This window comes from Tauraco erythrolophus, chromosome 2, assembly GCF_009769465.1.
Source record: "Tauraco erythrolophus isolate bTauEry1 chromosome 2, bTauEry1.pri, whole genome shotgun sequence".
NCBI lineage: Eukaryota > Metazoa > Chordata > Aves > Musophagiformes > Musophagidae > Tauraco > Tauraco erythrolophus.
In genome coordinates, this window is record NC_141466.1 from 48,987,579 (window position 1) to 49,007,048 (window position 19,470).

The window sequence follows — 19,470 nt, forward strand, 5'->3', positions numbered from 1 at the left end:
CACACTACAGTAAATTCTCTTTTATTCTCATCAGCCTTTTTCATTATCAAGGGAGTGCAGTATCAAATTAGTTTAACTTCTTGACTCGCAAGAGAACACAAAGAGCTCACAAATTAAGATTCTCCTGAAAGAATGTTTTAGTGCCAGGATTAAATGTGAACGACCAGTTGATTGATAAGCAGAATTAGCACGGGCAAATAAAGTCCTTGGGGGCCAAATATTCCCAGTGCCCAAGAACACGTCACTTAGTATGACCCCATTTATTTCAATAACATGACAAGCTTGTGGCTTAAAATTTCAACCTGATGATATACGAGGAGTTGCACCCAACTCAAGATCATTAATGATCCCCATCTCTGAATGCAAAGACAGCTGTATCGTCATATATCTTTTACACTGGGAAAAGCTTCATCTCTCCTCCCCAGTAAGAGAGGAGATGTCTCACAGAAACATCTAGTTGAACTTCTCCTTTTGCTTACTCTTATTGTTATTGAGTTGTACACCCTTCATGATGACAGTCACCTATTCTTTTGTTCAAGAACTTCTCCCTAAATCAATGAGCAGAAGAATCAAGGTTGTGCTTAATATCACAAGATTGTATGGGACTACTGCTTCATGGATTTTTGAGGCAGGAAGAATATAATTGACCAGCTTGAACAAAAAAGAAAATACAAACTAAGTTGACCAGCAATAATTAAATAACTTGTAATTTAACTAACATGTATCTATTGAAAAAGACCCACTGTCTCAATTGCTATTGAAAGCAATGCCCCATATGTTAATTGATTCTCACTGTTGAAAATTAGTTATTTGCTTCCAGTTTGAATTCTACTAGCCTCAAGGAGGGTTATTTCCTCCTAATACCTGGTTTTGAAAGTCTATCAGTCACATTTCAAGTAACAGAATGAGGACTGGACTTTAGTACTGCTGATATGTCTACACATTGCTTTTTTTTGCATGTTTTCATGAGCGTTGCATCACACAAGACACAGAATCATCTATTTGTTTCTAGAGGTATATGTGCTGTAGCCCCTATGAAGAACTTATCCCTCTAGGGAGGGATATTCTGGAGAAAAAATAAGATATTACGGTTTTTACTTGTTGAAGTGCTCAATTTCTTTAATTTTTTTCCTTTAATTTATTCTTTAAATTTTAACAGGTGAGACAAGCTACAAAACATCTTTTTTTTTTTTCAGGTTGTGTTGTCAGAGCTTTCTACATTCACACTTGCTAATTTTACTCCAGCTCGTGATTTCAATTTTTTCAAGAAAGTCTCACTTGTCAGTGATATTTCTTTCATGATTTTCTTGCATCTGAAGTGCACTGTCTTGTCCCAGTTATCTTATCATTTTGTTTTTCTGGGAAGAGTTTAAACAACAGTTTGTTAGAGCTTTTCACTATAAAATGTACTTCCAGTAAACGATAGCTAAGATGTTGCCGTGCTGGGTTGAATAGGCATATTGCAGCAGTTGTTATCAAGCTTCTCAAATGTGATTCATACTGTATAAGAGTTTATACATTCAATCAAATCCTTGTAAAAAAAAAAAAAGATGTGATACCCATGTCCCATCTGGGATTAGCCACCAAAATAAAATTTAGAAAGGAAGTTTAGAGCTACATGAAGTAGCTTCCATATGTCTTCCAAGTTATGTGTAGGTTCATTATTGAAGCATTTATTTCTATTCAGGAAAATAAAGAGATTTAACAGGGTAGGACTTAAAAATCATAAAATGGCAGTTAAAATATACAGATCTGTTTTCTGCAAATGCAGTGCTGCAATCCTTCGCATAATAGCTCATGGCCACAATGGCAAGGTAATGAAAACTAAAAAAATTCCTTGAAAACCAAGTACTTCTACAGATGAGAAAAATATATGTTATGTTCTTGGGGATTGTTTTGTACCATGCCAGAAGAGCAAGAGAGTCATAAACATTAAGGTTATGGCCACAATATGTCACTGGAGCTAGGTACATAGAACCAGGGACACATCAGTGAAACTGCAGGCCACAGTATCTCTTAGTATTTTTTCCTTTAAAGATTTTGGCTTTGTGAAACCAAAGCAGAAATCTGTATGCAGCTTGACAGATGAAATCACTGCAGAGAGAATACTGATAGCTGTGCAGTTGCTGCTCTGCCCTATTTCAGATCCATCCTACTGCCAGTCAACCAGAAAAGAACATTTAATCAGGTCGTGTAGCCAACATATAAACTCTCTTCTGTTGGTAGTTCTTAGCATTTGGACAGATGATAAGGTGAAGAAACTCCCCAAACTAAAGAATTCCCTACCAGCATCCCGTAAGACAGAAGAGAGTGTCTCAATTCTCATCAGGAATCACATATTCAGATCACTCTATGTATTAAGCTTAGCAAGTTCAGTGCTGTACAGAGATCCTGAGAACAGGGCAGATTTAACTACCAGAAAGTTTCAGATCATGGTTTTGCAAGTTTATCTTGAGGATCTGGTCACAGGCTTCCATTTATTAATTTAGAATATTGTAGCTGAGTCCCTTAGTGAGCTTGGAAGTCTTCACATACAGAAGATCAGAGCTTTGAACAGATATGTCTGTCGTAACTAAAAGAACAACTGTTACATTCATCTCACTAGCTTGAACCGTTTTGTGCAGCTCAATCACACATCTCTGCTTCTGATGCCAGTGTCTTCTGCCACCTAACACTTTCAGCAAACTGAAATTCTGATACTCCCATAGCAAATACCCTCATATAGCCATGAATATACCCACTATCAAACTCCTTTTCAGCTTGCAAGCTTGAGTGTTTAGTTTCTCTCTTTCTTCCCTGCATACTCTGGCTGGTGTTATTGCCTAGTCTTGCTTTGGTATCTCAGAGTTGGTACCCTTCCATAACGCTCTGGCTTGTGGTCTGACATGGTCTTCTCCAGTTACGACAGCATCTTTCTCTTTCCCACCAGTGTCTCACTTCCTGTCACTCTATCCTACTGCTTATACCTTTTGATTCTCTTGAATTTCAGCCCTGTTATCCCACGCATCTGCCATGCTCTGCTCCATTAGAAGCTGCCACTAATAATAGTTTTGGCTAATCAGCAGCAGATTCCATAAAATGTACTAATCTAAGATACACAGAGACGACCATGATCTCAGGCTCTTCAGAGAAATACATGTCATCCAGCCCATGCTTTTGTCCTTACTGCTTTTGTGCCTTCCTATCCAGCTGTATTCTGTTTCACTGTTGCCTCTTCCACACATGTATCTGGGTCCTCTTCTCAGCCTGACTGCCCATCCCCTTCATTGCAGCCTCCCTCCCTCTAGCTCATGCTCCCCCTTATTGTTTCAAAACTCTCCTCTCTCCCTGCTATTGTCTGTTTTTGCAGCCGCCCAGCACCCCCACGATCAGATGCTCTGAAACTGTCCTGTTCACTCGCTCTACCAGCTGCCATTCAACATTTCTGCAGTCCCAGGCTTCCCACAACCATCTCCCCTCACCTGCTTTGCACCAACATCAGCCAGCTCTCTCTTCCTACCCTGTTTGAATCCCATAGGGAAGCAGGAGGAAGAAAAGAGATGCTCTTCACTGCAGCTTCTAGTTAGGAAGAGAGCAGGTGCTGCCTCTGGCATCCCAGAGGAGTCATCTCAGGGAAGGGGCAAGCTGCTGTCGGCTGGAGGTTGGCCTGTGCACACAGAACCATCAGTGACTTTTACCTCTCAGAAATCTCTATGCATATGCAAATTACAATTTACCAAGCTGGCCAAATTCAGACAGGTTTTCAAGAGGACAGCAAGAGGCTATTTTCTTCTGCAGATCCCCAGTCCTGCTTCTCTCCATTCAATCTCAAGACAAATTTCAAGGCCATGTCCCAAATTTCTGGGAGATTGAAAAGAAAGAGTTTTGAGAGGGCTTTAGTCTTCATAAAATTGTTGATAAACACTTTCTGCAGGTATATTTTGTGTAATATACAATATATATGCACATATGTGCATATATTACATGTGCGTGTATGTAATGTACTTCACAGAATTTCTCCTGCCTTCAGTTATGAGAACAGCTTATATGTTTTCAAAGAAACAGCCATTCTCCTCTCAAAATAAAATTATACTAAAATAAAAAATATTTGAGGCAAAGATCTGTCATAAAGAATTTCAGCAAAAAAATATAATAGTCAAATTTATAAGCAACTGCAAACAGGATTTTAGAAAAGGAATTGCTAGTGAGCTTTCATATGTACCATCTTTAGTCAGTGGGAATGCAGATTTCAAAGAGAAATAAACATACTTACATTTATTCACATAAGTAGATCAGTGAAAGAGAAAGTTTCTCTTGCACAACGTTGCTACTTAAAATCACTTCAAAAAGTGTTAAGATCATTAAACTTGGCTTTTACTGTGCATTTTACTGCATTGCAGGCAGGATCAGGATGGCAATATTCTAACAATGAGTGAAGGTACTATTCTCAGCACAAATACTGTACATACTGTATGCTTTTGTGTTTGTGCGGTTCCATGTGTGTTTTCTAGCTTATTCTGCTTAATAAAATCAGCTCATTCAGTGGAAAATAAAAATTAAATATTGCATGAGAATGCTTTTTAAAAAGGAAGATGTTTTAAATTAGCATAGTTAAGGAATTAGCAACAATAAAAATAACAGGGATTTGTGGACATTTTTTCATAAAAAATATGTTTTGCCTGTGTGTATATTATAATCACACCATAGATTATTATGCTTGAAGAATAGAAAGAAGATATTTAATTGTCATTTTTACTACTTTATTTCCCTTTGTCTTGGTTCAGGCAATGATTATAGACCAGCCAATTGGTATTCTGTTTGCCTGTGATTCTAGCCAATTCGAGTTTCTTTGGCACAGACCCAGTTTTGCACTATTTGAGTTGCAAACACTGCAGAGATCTGTTTATCTGTTGATTCAAAATACCTGAGCGCATTGGGAACGTACAGAGAATGAGAATGCTACCAGTGGTCTTAGATTTTTGCAGACTTTGTAAAAACATTATTACGAAACACATATTTCAGGCATCTTTGATATGAACAGAATCAGAGTCTCTTCAGTGTTGTTTTAGACTTAGTTTTCATTTCCAGTACTTCTTTGATTAGGAATTTGAAATTAAAATGTTCTGCGTGTGAATTTTCTATTTGACAGCTGTTTATTCACAATAGCTTGCCCTGAATGTTAATAGCATAGAGGTGTTTAGGACACGAGTGCTCCCACTCCCTCTGCTACCTCTTCTTTCCACCTTCTTAAAAGGAGGAGGAAGGGCAAGAATTATGTGCATTAAATAGCATATGTACCTGAATATAGGCAAAGAATTAGGCCATATTCTGTGAAAAATAGAAAATTAAGTTAGTCTTTGGTCTATATCAGTGCAGTAATTTTGTTTTCCCGCTAATTTTTGGTATTCTTCTTAGGACAATGAATGGCCTAATTCAAGCCTCTAGAAATCCTCCCTCAAATTCAGTGACTCTACTTGCTACTGTCTATGAGGGAACCGAGTTACATCCTGCTTTTCTTCACCCTCTAGCAGATCCATGGGACTCTCTGCACTTATCCTGGCTTTTCAGGCACCTGTTGAAGCATGGGAAGAGGTCCATTGTGATAACTGATGGCTATCATTTGTGAATCAGGAAAGGAGAAGATGGTCAAGGAAAGCCTGAATATGTGTGAAAAGACAAAACACTTGAAAGAATAAATAAATTAAATAGGAAGTCAACTGAGGCTTGGGAATCTTAGAAAAAATTTTCAAAGTTTAGACGTGAGCCCTATCTAGGCGACTTCAAGTCAATCATACGATAAGAATCAAAGTCCTCAAACAAGTACATGCTTTTTTTTATTGGCAATGTAACCACATGGTCTTTCTACCTTTTATATTCCCTTTTTTTCAGTCCTCTGACCCCAGACTCCTGCTTAAAGGGAATAAACACAAAAGGGTGCCCATGTGCCGAGGCTTTTGCTGTCCCCAATCACTTTTATAGACTATGTTGAAAAAGGCTCATGCTATAAAATTAGGATAATTCCAAAGAAAGTGTTAGCAACAAATGTTCTTCCTACAGTTAGTGCTTACCAAATCCTCTACATCTCTGAATAGATCCTCAGGCACTGAGAGCCTTCAAGAAAATGTCTAGAGATGTACAGGTGCAGAAGGCAGTTTTACCACATTTTGCACTTTCATATCAGATGTTTGTGAAGCTGAGGAATAGATAAGAAACCATGATGTAACAACCAGAACATCAAGATACAAGATCATCTGAAAGAATGAAGATGAATAGAAGGAAGCTGCCAATCCTGAAACGCCTGTGGAGCATCTGTAATTACAGCCTGAGGCCTCAGGAGGAGACTTGGGAGCACAGTTACTGCAAAGTCATTGGCCCATGGCATTTTCAATTAAAGCCTGTCAGGCACAAAGGGACTGTGCTCAGATGGAAGAGGAATTACTAGCTGTGCTCTTCAGAACAGAACAGTCCTATCAGCTCACGTTTTGGCATGAGATGGGCATGAGGCCTGACCAGAGCCTGTCAGAAAGTATCATGCAGAGCTCTCAAAGTGATAGAAATTATTCTATCGGTGCTACAGGGTAAGGATAAGGTTCTGAGAAGGGAGATCATGGTTAATTAAATGAACTACAATACAGGTGACGATGATACAGGAGACAGAGAGGTCTGCAAGAGATACTCTCTGATTTGTGATGGGACACTTCAGGCAGTCACAACAGACTGGGGCAGCAGGGAGTATGCACCAAGATAAGGAGAAAGGTCTCACGAGAGCCTAACCTGTTCCTGAAAGGTCAAAACATAACCTTTAAGAGCAAAAGCTGCCACAGGTGTTTACTGTACGTGACCTGGAGGTCTATCCAAAAGCCAAAAGGAAAATCAGGAAGTTTAAGGTTTAAGCCTGCAAAGCACTGTATACATTACAGAGGAGTTCAAGTACTAATGTGTCAGTTAATCATAACTCATTTTTTCCCCCAAGCCACTGAAAAATTAGTAGGAAGACAATCAGTTGTGGTTGTTGATAAAAACATCATGAACAGGAAATGATTAACATCTGGAAATGCTGGGTTCAGATACCGAGAGTAGAGACACACAGGCTGCCGAACCAAACATTTCATTTTCCTTAGGATAAGCTTGCTTGCTGAAAGCGGTTATGAGAACAGCAGGCCACGTAGGCTCAATTATTTACTTACTAACAGGACACTAAGTCTTGATGCTATCACATACTCATGTCATACGGCTGCTGGTGCTTGGACGCTTTAGTTACAACCTCTGCTAGTAAATTAACCAGTGCTAAGGCATCAGCACTGAACTTAATTAGCGAGTACTTTTATTTGTTCAGACTGACCTTAGCAAACTTTTGGTGCAGGTCAGCTCACAGACTCTTAAACACTTTCTGACCTGAAGTTAGGGTGAGTAAATACTGTCTCCAGGAGGCAGTTCAGATGACATCAATCTTTGATGTGGATGCTAGAAAAGGTTAATGTGTATAGGATGTTGGTGTAAGGACTAGATAATCAAGCCTGGCACTGTTTTATTTACTGATACACATTCTGCAATTAAAGCAGTATCAAAAGACAGCAGATTGAACGACAGACCAACACACATCATACCAAGAAACTGTGAAGTCTAGAGAACAACAGAGCTGAACAGAAAGATAACCGGGAACTAGTTAGAGACAACGAGAAGACAAAAGCAGACAGGTCACCTACGGGACCAGGAGGATTCAGCGCTTTAGCCAGTCGCTGAGCTGCCTTCGGCACACTGGAAGTTTGGCATATGGGAACCACAAAATCGTGCTTCTCCAGCCAGAAGGTGTGCCTGGCCAGCCTGACAGAGAAACTGCACGAGGCATGTCTGAAGGGCTTAGCAAAAGGGCACTGATTAACCATGGAAGGCTTACGGCATCTATTGATTGAGATGTTGCCATGGAGCAATGGCACTGAGAGGAGTAAAGGCAGAAACAACTCCCACACTAACAGTAACATCACGGCCGATCCAAAACTGGGATTAAGACTTACATATTTAAAATAATAGAAGACCTAACACATTGTCTTGGAAAAGGCCAAATCATTAGAGTCATCTATGACTTGGGACAAAGTGGCAGCTGGAAGTCAACAAACGCTCGCACAGAGATTTCAAAATAACATGGATATTAAAAGAAGGCAGCAAAGACTGCAAAATACAAGAGTTCAATAGAGGAAGCCAGCCTGTGAAAACATACCAAAAATTCCAGCTATCACGAAGCATCTCTGTAAACAGATTTTTCAACTAAAGAGCTAATTAAATTAGAGAAACCTGGTGCAGAATTTGTCACACCTAACTTCAAACCTCAGCCATGTAGGTGTCTTCCATCCAACCTAGTTATACCAAGCTCTCTTTACAGCCAGTGGAAAGAATAGACATGATTCATCTCACTTATTTGAGACACCTGCTTTAGAATGACATGTCTTGTGCCCTACCAGGAGTTGTTTCTCTCCATTTTCTAAGAAGGGAGTTTCAGTGATTAGCTCAGATGGAGACATCTGCATGTGGCCTCATAACTCCCAGCCAGGGAGTCGTCTTGTGTTTTACCTCCCATTAAGCACCACGCAGGAGGCTGATTGCCATTTTCATATGTGGAAGGCATTTCTTCCCAGACAGCAAAAGTGGCACACGACTATGTGGGGTTCTTTTTCATACATTATCTTGCAATCAGGAGGTCTGATTTACAATTGTTGGACTGGCTTTTAGTGCACTCCTTCATTCAAAGTGGTCCTGGGGAGGTCACTAAGTCAGCAGAGTAAAATTTTGATCATCATTTTTACCATGATTTAAAATGGTAAAGAGCTACACTGGCTCTGTCTTTAACAGAAGTTGTAGCTCTTTCCATCTGCCTTTCTTCTACACGCTGTGTGCACCAACGTCATCGGATGGATAATGGCTGCCTGCAGAGTACCTCAGCAGGATGGGGAGCAAATTGCCTCTTGGGGGACACTGGTGCCCGGTGAAATCCACATGGGACAACCCTGCTGGATAGTTTAGGAGATGCCATAGGAAAGGCTTTAGCTGCAGCTGTTAACCATATTACTTCTAACTGCAGGAGGGTGTCCGAGACTTTTTTTTCTATCAGACTCTCAGCTGTACAATATTAATGTAACAGAGGAGAGGAGCAACAATAACAGAAAATGAAGTTACATTAACTTAAAAAATGAGACAAGTTTATTACAAGTTAACAGTCCTTTAATGCACCCACACAAAGTTCAAATGTTCATAGAGGAAATTATGTGAGGTCAAGTGTGCTATTTTTAAAATATACCAGTCTGATAAACCTTGAGCTAATACCCAAGGACAAAGCTGATACGGAGTTACTGCACATTCCATCAAGGAATGAAATATTAATACAGAAGGTTACTGTTAGTTTCTTACAGGTCTCGACATCACTGAATCTTGCAGTGGTAGCACTGAGAGCCAGATCCCGCACTTTTTGCTCCCAGACCTCCCGTTAATTTCAAATGGAATCATCCCTCTGCAAAGACTGAACAGAAATTGTAGTGCATGGGCCTTGCTGTATTAGAAACAGTGTTTTGAAAAACCTACGGAAGCTACTAAGTCTAAGAGGTTTGCCTTTGCAGCTCAAATTCAAATCTCCCTTTGTAAATGCAGTCGACATGCTGTGGTTTTCATATCCTAAGGAGAAATTTGATGTAACATGAGTCTTGCAATATTTTACAAGGCATGCTTAACCTCTTAATGTGCATCATGCAAAGATTAAGAGGCAGCGTTATGGCTTGCAAAAATCACCTGCTATTTCCGGGAAACAGTCGTTTGCTGGACCTGTCCTTGTCACTGGCATAAGTATAATGCTTTTAATAATCTCCCATTCCCTAAGTGATGTGTTTGCATCAAAATGATGGATATGCTATAGCTGGCAGAATTTTTTAAGATCTGCTCATTTCTATCTTGTTCTTCTGGTGCCATCTAGAGGTTTTATTCTTAGTTCTAGAAAACAGAAAATAAAGTGGTTTATTATATTTCCAAAGTTTCCTTTAAAAACTCTCTGTGCGTTAACATCACTCAGGGTGCTATTATCACTGAACCTCTGTCTCCATACAAGAGCAGATTAATGAAGTGTGCACAAGTCTTTGAGCTGTGGGATGCAAGTGAATCTTGTGGGCTGGGGAAAGATTTACACCAGAGGCAAATACCCTCATAAAAAAAAAAAAAAATCTTTTCCTCATAAAAAGCACCTGTAAATGGGCCTTAGGAGGAATTTTCATCCAACTTGCTTTCTGGAAAATAAACAGTAAGATATCAAAGCTGATTCAAAGGAAGCAGGTGCTCGGAGACAAGGCATCCTTGCCAGCCTTGCAGCAGAATGCCAACATGACAGACACAGCCACGGCTTTGGCCCATCAGCGCAACTGGCTGACATCTTATCTGCCTCCCGTGACAAGTCGACGATGCTCCGTTTCATGCTAGCACTGCCTAGAAAAGCACAACGTGAAACTCAGACGACACAAAACTCACCAGCATGACAGAAAATCATTCTAATAGAAGCATTTCTTCTTAAAGGTAACAGAAATAGCTAATTCACTGTAATGGGCCCCTGGATTTGTGAAAATAACAGACTAGATTCACATCCAGTAAACTGAGTCAATCTCCCTTGACCTTAGTGGGGGAAGGCTCATTTGGCATCAGATCTTCTCCAATAAATCTTACCTTCTTCTCTTCCCCCTTCAAAATGTTTATTAATTAAACTAATACTGACACCAAGCCTGTGAAGGGTGTGTGCAAATGCTAATATGCCTCATCATGTATTCCATCTGGCTTGATTACCAGAGCATCTTATTTTTCCTTCTCATATCCATCCAATTGCCCATCCTCTGGGCAACTTGATGCATGCTCACTCGGAAAAGGTAGTCCCTTTTAAACAGAGTTGACCCGATTCATTTCCTAGCACTGCCAACAAGATTTTTAAATGTGTACAAAAGAATCAAAGGTACCCTGAAAAATGTGAAACAGTTTATAGAAAGTCCTTAGCCTTTTGAATACAATGTTCCTGTGAATGATAATTTCTGTACTTCAGCAGAGGATTAACTGTCATAATAAATTATTTCTGTTTGCCTGGAAGGAAATAAGTGAAGCTTGCTTAACGAAGAAGGCCAGCTAAAGGTGCAACTGAGATGAGACTAACCTTGTCTCCTGTGCCCAAGGATACCTCTGAAAAGCTGCCATAACATGCAATAATTTGATAGTCTCAGCTAAAATTAACCTGTGTACTGTAGAAGGAGATAAGAATAATATTAAATTCTTGCTGATACTCACTTTGTATGCTACAGAGACTGGCTCTGATGTTTTGTGAGCCTGCATAGTAAGATTTTGAAAAGCTTAAAGGCCTTTAATAAGAAATTAGAATAGAAAAGAAGAAAATTTGCATGATATTATTGAGATTTGCTGAAGTTCTTGTGACAGATTCATATAAAAATATATTTTCTTATTTTGATAGATATTTGGAGGATAAATCCTTGCTTTGCTTTGTGTCCTAGAATCTCCTAATTAAACTGCCTCATAGCAATAACATGTTCTTGAGTCTTTAACCCTCTCGGACACTTTCATTCAATGATCAGACACAGAATGTTGTTCCATAGCCACAGGAATTTTTCACCCAAAAGAAGCATTTTTCATCATTGCTCAATGTAATTCCTGGCTTTTTATAGTATACTTCAATAGCATACTTGGCTCTAAGTACATAAGTCTTTCAAAAAGCTGTTTATTTAAAATCAAAGCATCTTTTAACACAGTGTGATTAAAGACTATTTCATTTCCAGAGCTGGAAAGAAAATTTCCGGCTATTTCCTTTCCTGTTGTTTTTTGTCATGACTACTAACAGATATCAATGAATTTCAAAGGATGCTTGCAGTCTTTTTTACTTGAGGAATTTGAAACTACAATGAATCCACCCTCATCCTCATCATTACCTGTTCAAACCATTAGGTTCTTAAATAGTCTACAGTACCGCACCCTCAATCCCTCCTTTAATACTGAAAACTAAGTTAAAGGGAGAAAAACCTCTTAAATCTAGCATTTAACATGCTCATGTGAGAGACAGAATGCCTGGGTCTAGTCTCTTTTTCAGCATCTATTTACCTACTCAGACAAAGCAAAAAAGGATAAATAGAAGCAGCATTTCCGAATACAGGAAAGACTTTGGATTAGTGCACTACCCTTGGTGGTCAGAGATACAGATTCAAATCCCCACGGATGGAGAAGAGATGGAAGGGGAATGCTGCTTTCCTGTCTCTCAGGTGAGTGCTCCAACCTCCTGTATCTGACAGCTTGTAAATTGGCTTCTCATTTGCTCTATTTTTCATCTGTCTCAAAAATAAAACATTTTTTGAATCAAGTGAATGTTTGTTTGCTATCAAGTGAATATTTGTTTGCTAGACAAAACAAAAAAAAAGTCTATGTCACTTAGATGAGAAAACAAAAAAAAAAAAAGTGGAAAAAGCCCTGATATTAAATTTACTCTGAAACTGCTCATTTTCCTGTTATTTTTCAGTTTGTCTGCTGGAAAACAAATAAACAAATAAATTTTTTTTTCTTTTTTTTTTTAAAGCCAGAACAATTATTTCTATATTTTCCACACTTAAACTCAGAGGCTGTCAAAAACTCAGCCTGGCTTTCAGCTATGACTCCAAACACAAGTTTCAGTCCCGATGCTTGTGCCGAACACTTTCACCCAGTTTCTCCAGAGAAGATTTTGCAGAGTGTCATTTCTCCAGGCCACCCCTCATCCAAGCTCCCATCTCCCACAATGCTCCCTTTTCGTCTCATTTATCCTAGAGACTGCATCCAGGATGTTTGTATCCAGTAAGTAACCAGTAAGTAACCAGTGCTACTTACCATCAGAAGAAATCTTTGCTGGAAGCAGGTTAGCAAATTACAAACGTTCATCTAGGTAGATAAATGGGCTTTTACAGAACAGGGAACCTGATCTGAAAAAAACAGTGCTGCAAGCACTCAATCATGTACTGTATGACAGATATGTGAGTAATCTCAGTGAAGCCCATTCAATTTGAACATTTCATTATAAGCATATATTGAAATCTTTGCCTAGCAGAAGATCACTTCACCCATGGAAGAGTTCTGTTGCTCATTTTGGATAGAGGAGAATCAAAGGCATAATTATCTTAAGTGAACGATTCATATATATGTCATTTGGTAGCAGTTTAAGCTTGCATCTTGGTCTGTATTGTAAAGAGTAAAATTAACGTCACAAGTGCCACCCAGTGACTATGATTAACCATAATTTGCATTCTTTATTGAAAGTCGATAGTCTGCATGCTGCCCTCTGTGATATTGTGCAATAAGCAATAATTAAACAATGAAAGAGAGTAAACAGAACTAGTTAGGTGTGATTTGGAGGAGTGAGTAGCAAAGGCGACTTTTAAAGTTTTATTAGCACAAAGCAAGAAAAACAGAATACAACCACATGACCTATGTTTCAATGAGTAAACAGTGGACATTTGTAAAAGTCTACTAAAGATGAAGTCACACTATAAAACAACAGTATCACTACTAAATAGAGAGTATCCACTAGACTTACAGGATCAGAGGCTTCAAAGCCAAAGGAACTGTGTGTAAGAAAAGCAGGAACCATCTCTGAATATGTATTTAACTGCAGTTCACTACCTTTACTGATGGGACATTTGTTCTCAGAGAGTTATTGGGTTGTTTTGGTTTTTTGCAGAGGGTTGAGAAGGGTGGAAATGGGGTTTTAGTGTAAGTTTGTTCAACCTGCCATTGCATATGGGAACCTCTGGCCGGCATTTGGCTTTCTGCTATTTTAAAGTCCCACCCAATTACATGTATTCAAAATGAGGTTGTTGCAGATGTGTACAGCACCAGAGCACAGCTACCTCCTTAAAGCTAATTCCTAAAAGCTCAGTTTCCCTTTGGACATTACCAATTAGTTATGTGCGGGAATACCTCAACTACAGCTTGTATATTCTATTTTGTTCGTCAAACATAGTGTCAAGCTTTACTTCTTGGATTTTGCCTTGCCCTAAGGTTTCAGGACTTCTTCTGATGGTGGTATTGGCCTGGGTTTAGCAAGCTGGCCAGGCTTGATTTCAGGCATTTTTTCACCATGTCTGTACACACTTACAGTGACATCCACTGTCTCCCCGCCATACTTGTTCTTGACATGGATGCTATATTTGCCTGAGTCTTCTGCGGTCACTCCCTTGATTGTTAAACTGGCATATTTCCCTTGTTCCAGTGAAAACGCATAGTGCTCATTAAGTTCAAAGGCCTTGTCATTCTTGAACCAAACCACTTCGGGGTCAGGATTTCCAAATACAGTACAGGTCAGATTCAGCGTCTGAGGGAGCAAAAAAGAAGCATTTTTGAGAATTAGTCAGATTTGTTTAACCAGGATATTCTCAGTATTGCTTTCAGGCATTTCTTATTCCTATCTAATTAAAGTAAGACAGGTATCATGTTCTTGAGGACTGAAAAGTAGAGTTCCTCATTTTTATTTTTCTTTAATTCAGTCTTTCCACCATCTTGCCAGTGACTGTGATGCAGGAATAACCTCAGGGTAACAGCGTCTGAAGATGGTAAGTTGGACTGTCATTGCAGTCCTGCCTGCAGGAGACTCCTGACAACCCATTAGTCTGACATGAGGTTCAGGCAATGATAGGTTTAAAAACATCCTTGAAGTTTCCCTGTAGACAGCAGGGAGGAGAACTGAGCAAATCTTTTCTGACCAAGGTCTCCTGAGGTTATTGCTTGAGATTATTTAAAAAAAAAAAAAAATTACTTAAAAATAGAGCACATAACATGAATCATTGTATATTGATTCCAGGTGCTGCTGACTGGTAAAATGGAAATATTTTACGAAGTATAAATAATACATAAATGTTGTAAAAGTGTTACACGCATGCACAGCATTTTCAGAGAATAGCCAAAATGACCTAGTAGACCATCCTGGCAGTTCAGGTATTTTCCAAGGACTGAACTGAGATTGAAGAAGGCCATAAAATTTTCATAGTCATTATTCCAAATTTTTGTATAGTTACTGCTGAACCCCATTTTGACCACCATATGTATATATACGTAAACTTTATGTATTCAGGTACAGCGATGACAGAATAAAAGAAAGAATCATTTGAGAATTTGCATTGATTAGTGCCTACTTTGCATACCTTTTCTTGAAACTCATTCTGTTCAAAATTCTACCATAGATAACTAAAAGTCACCTTAAGAATTTCAAATATGCACCATTGTGTTAGGGAAAAAAAAAAAAAAAAAGAACAACTAAAAACGCAAAACTGATAATTTCTACCAGAAAGTTTCCTTATATTCCCTCCCCACCATATTTCGCTTCAGGTTTCACAAAATCCTGACGCAGAGGGAGCAGAGAAAGTCTGTTTGTGTGCATGTATGCATGTTTTTGTGCAATGTGTTTCTTGAATTATTATGACTGAATAGGTGTGATATAACTCAGAGGAAAACATAAAATCAGAAGAAATTTTTAGTGATCGAAAGTACTGTACATTCACAAACAGAAGCAGTCTTGCATACTACATGCCTCCAGAGTCAAAGCTGAATGTTGAAGATTTACAGGGTCTGGATACAACTTAGTGACAACTTAAGTGTGTGAGTACTCTTAAAGAAGTGATATCATGTAGGATGCAAAGTTAACTAATAGCCTACAGGAACCAGCCTTACTATAAAATATTTAAAGGAGTAATGATGCAAACACGAAAATAAAATTTTGGGAAATCAAACTAATGTCTAATAACATGAGTTTAAATCTTACTGTCCTTTCTGTAACTCAGGCAACATTTCATCACTATTGCCTTCAAAAGTCACCTCATTTAAGAGGAATTAATAATTAATTTGTAAAAATGTAATTAATCAAGTCTTAATAAGTTAATATTAAAAACTTATCAGAGTACGGATATATTCCACAGTCATTTTAGATCATTTGGGCTTGTTCTAATTTATTAAATTACAGATGTGACCTAAAATCATTTATACTCTCTTAAGAAGTCCTAGCAAAGCTTTGTCTTGTGTCCATAGATTTGTGTGGTTATACCATTCCATTGCATGAGGAAAACTCTCCAGTCTTTTTTTTGTAGAGTTACTTCTTACACTTGACTTACACAACTCTCACATGGTACCTGTTCATATTTAATTTAGAGGTGATTTTAAACTTTCACTTCCTTGTGATCCATTTTGTTTTTCCTGATTTCAGGAATCAGATATTTTATCTTCACGCATCCATTTATTTAATCCTCACACAACTAGGTCTCCTTTGAAGTCTTTTACTTCTGGAAATGCACTATGTAGTATTTTCTTCTTTTAAGGTTATAGTTTTCAGGGCATGATTGTATGAGGAAACTGCAGTTAGTCTGTGCATGCAGTCAGGTTGACTTCACCAAGATGCTTCCTTATAGTTAGACTGTTTTAAGTTGTTGGTCATAGAGTGGCTTACACTTAACCTCCTAAAAGATTAGTTTTCTTGCTGTGAGGTGCCTCTCTCTACCACAGTAAGAGGGCTCCTCATGTGAACACCCATTAGAGGCAAAGGAAGGAATGGGCTAAGAGGAAAATTATCTCTCTCTGGTTCTGAGTTGAGCAGCTTTCAGCATCCACTGCAAAGACCACATGTTTCCCCATCATTCTAGGGAGATTGCTCCTGGATATCCAGAAAATGGCCAAGTACACAGAAAGGTGGAAGAGTTGTGTTCAGTCTCTTACTCTCATGGTAAGACATTTTCCACACAGAGCAACTTCATACAAGAGATGTAAACAGCCTGATCAACATGCTCTTGATAGCCAGCAGGTGGTAAAAGTCACATTGACTCATGAGTTTATCTGCTATAATCAGTTGGAATGAAAGGCCTTCTAGGATTTTTAGAAGTCAAAAGCAACTGCTTAAGAAAGTATAAAAAAACACAGAGGATGAATAGTGTGATTCTATTCCCAGTATTCCCTGCTTTCCACAGTTTGACGGCTTTTAAACTGGTTATAAGCACAAGTTGTATCAAGAACATTGTTTAGTAGCCCCTGCTGGACTTCCTTTCATGATATTCCTTATTTTATTTTTTGGACCCAAATCTATTTTCCCCTAAGGTACTAAGGCACAAATTAGTTATGAATCACTTGAAAAAATGCTTCCTTTTGATGCTTTAAAGCCTGTAATGACCATGTAATTAAGCACTTCCTAATTCTTGTGCTGTGAGAAGTGCTGGATAATCATTTCCAAGTACCTCCTCTGCACTACGAACAATGCTGCAGATTTCTTTTATTTTTTACCCTGTTCTCTTTCAGTAATTTTTCTTCTTGTATTGGAGACCTAGTTTCTCTGCATAGAGAAGAACAGGGCACCCAGTAGAAGAAGATTTGCTTCAGGAGAAAGAGACAAGAACTTGTTGTCTGTGTGGGAAGGATGAAAAGATTTTATCTTATCTGGACTGAAGGCTTGGGTGTCTGGAGTCTGGAACTCAGCCCCAGGATGAAGAGACTGAGTCCCAGTACTTCCTGGAACCTGAAGGACTAACAGCAGCTCAGGCTAACAGTCTTCTCCTTCTGTCTTAGTATCCAGAGAGTTTGGGTTGAGGTTGCATAAAATCCTGCTCAACCATGACAAAAATCCCAGTGAGGGACACCAGTCAGTCAGCATCATGAAATTTCATCTCCACCAGTCAAGCTTACCTGGAGAGGGACTTCACAAAGATTTACTAATTTTGACTTTGTATCTGGGCGTTTAGTTATTATTGACGTCAAAAAAAAAATACGTATTCACTGCCCTTCAATCTTCTGTAATTATATATTGTAATGGGGCTATCTGCCAATATATAGGAAGGGGGACAGTTTAGCCCCTCGGCCCAGGTAGGATCTATATCCTCCTTTACTTTTACCAGCCACAACAGTCTATGTCTGGCTTGCTGAAGAATGGGACCTAATTTTTGTTTCTGTTATACTGGCTCTCAGAGAAGGGGCTGCTTCCTCCTGTCTCTTCAGTTACTTCTACAGGGCAGGAGCAGACTCCCCCTTGAGCTGCTCTGCTCAGTACACAGACTGAAATCCAGCCCAGATTTGAGAATGCAGTTAATTCAGAGCCTCTACATAATCGGCACAAGACCAGCTCCTCTTGAGGCTGATCTTGCTTACCTAAGATCTGAGACAGGCTGTGTCTCCTCTGACTGTACAGTCAGCTTACGGTACCTGTGTTCACTTAGACTTTGCATGTGTCTCAATTAAATGACTACCATTAGGTGATTTAAGTTATCCTCCTTATGCTTTCAGCTTCTACAAAATAATCTGCATTCCTTCCCCTTTTGCCATCAAAGCAAACCTCTCACCAGTCAGCATGACTCGTTGACAAAAACTGTCCTTACCTTCCCATCCATTATAGTAACGACATCGGGCAAACCACCAATGACTTTACCACGATCTAGGAGCAAAAGAAAAATATATGAGCCATGTGAAGTTTAGATCTCAAAATTTCTCATTTCTTAATGATTTTACAACTTGATGCCAGATTAATCACAACTTTTGTTAAAGTTATCTTAAAAAACTTGTAGCCCCAGGTTAATTAAACATAAAATAATACAATTTTTGTTATATTTGGGGTTATTTATTTTCAATGTATTTTATGGTCCCTTCAGATTTTTTATCGGAGATTGTGCTATAGCATTCTAAACTGATACACATAAAAATCTTGAAGCTACTGCTGAGCTTGACACTTTGTGCTTTGTGCACAGAGCAAAGCAAGGATGCTTTTAGCATCTTGGTGGTATCTAAGATCTAAGGAAAATTTGTTCTGCCACTTCCTCTGTGGGCAGAGGCATCTTGTCATTACCAGGGGAACTGATATCAAAGTACCAGAATTCCTATAGCCCCTAACAGTAACAAGCTTCTCCACTACCTGTGTCTCACCAAGCACTGTCCAACAGGCATTAGCAGGTAATTTTTTACTTCATAGGTAGATCCCAATATTCAGTCTCAGCAGCAGCTTTCAGAATCAACACCTCCTTGTATGGCACCCAGAAGCTCATGCCTCACAAAACCTCCGCAAGTGCAAGATACAATTGAGGCTTAAAAAATGTGTAAAACTTTTATCGTTTTTCCATTGGAATTAAAACCAAATAAATCCACAAATTGCTATTATTATTGTAGTATTATGTGCTAACAAGTGATTTCTGCAGCCACAGAACTCTGAAAGCTATGGCAGCATATAATGATGGATGCCTTAAAGAGAACACTAGACTACATTGTAGAACACCTTCGAAAAATGTAAAATAAACTTACTCTTCTCAGCAAAAGCAGCTGCCCTAAAATTGTGGAGGAAGAAAGGAAGAGAAATATATAATGTTATTAAAGAGATTATTACTAAAATATTGTAATATATTGTGACATGCAACATACTGTAACATATTATATTGTTACATAATGTTGTAACATACTAAACTATGTAAGTTAAGACACTGCTATTACAGC

The 19,470-nt window shown here is 38.7% G+C and overlaps 1 protein-coding gene across 1 annotated transcript in view; it reads right to left on the reverse strand.

Annotated features, from left to right (window-relative positions):
* Window positions 1-14,020: 14,020 nt before the first annotated feature.
* The window catches only part of MYOM2 (myomesin 2), a 73,317-nt gene continuing 67,867 nt past the window's right edge, over window positions 14,021-19,470 (reverse strand). Inside the window, exons 35-37 of the mRNA XM_086608339.1 lie at window positions 19,282-19,304; window positions 18,369-18,424; window positions 14,021-14,338 (exon numbers count right to left, since the gene is read on the reverse strand). Of these exons, the coding sequence (XP_086464465.1) occupies window positions 14,021-14,338; window positions 18,369-18,424; window positions 19,282-19,304 (397 nt within the window). The remainder of the gene's footprint in view (window positions 14,339-18,368; window positions 18,425-19,281; window positions 19,305-19,470) is intronic.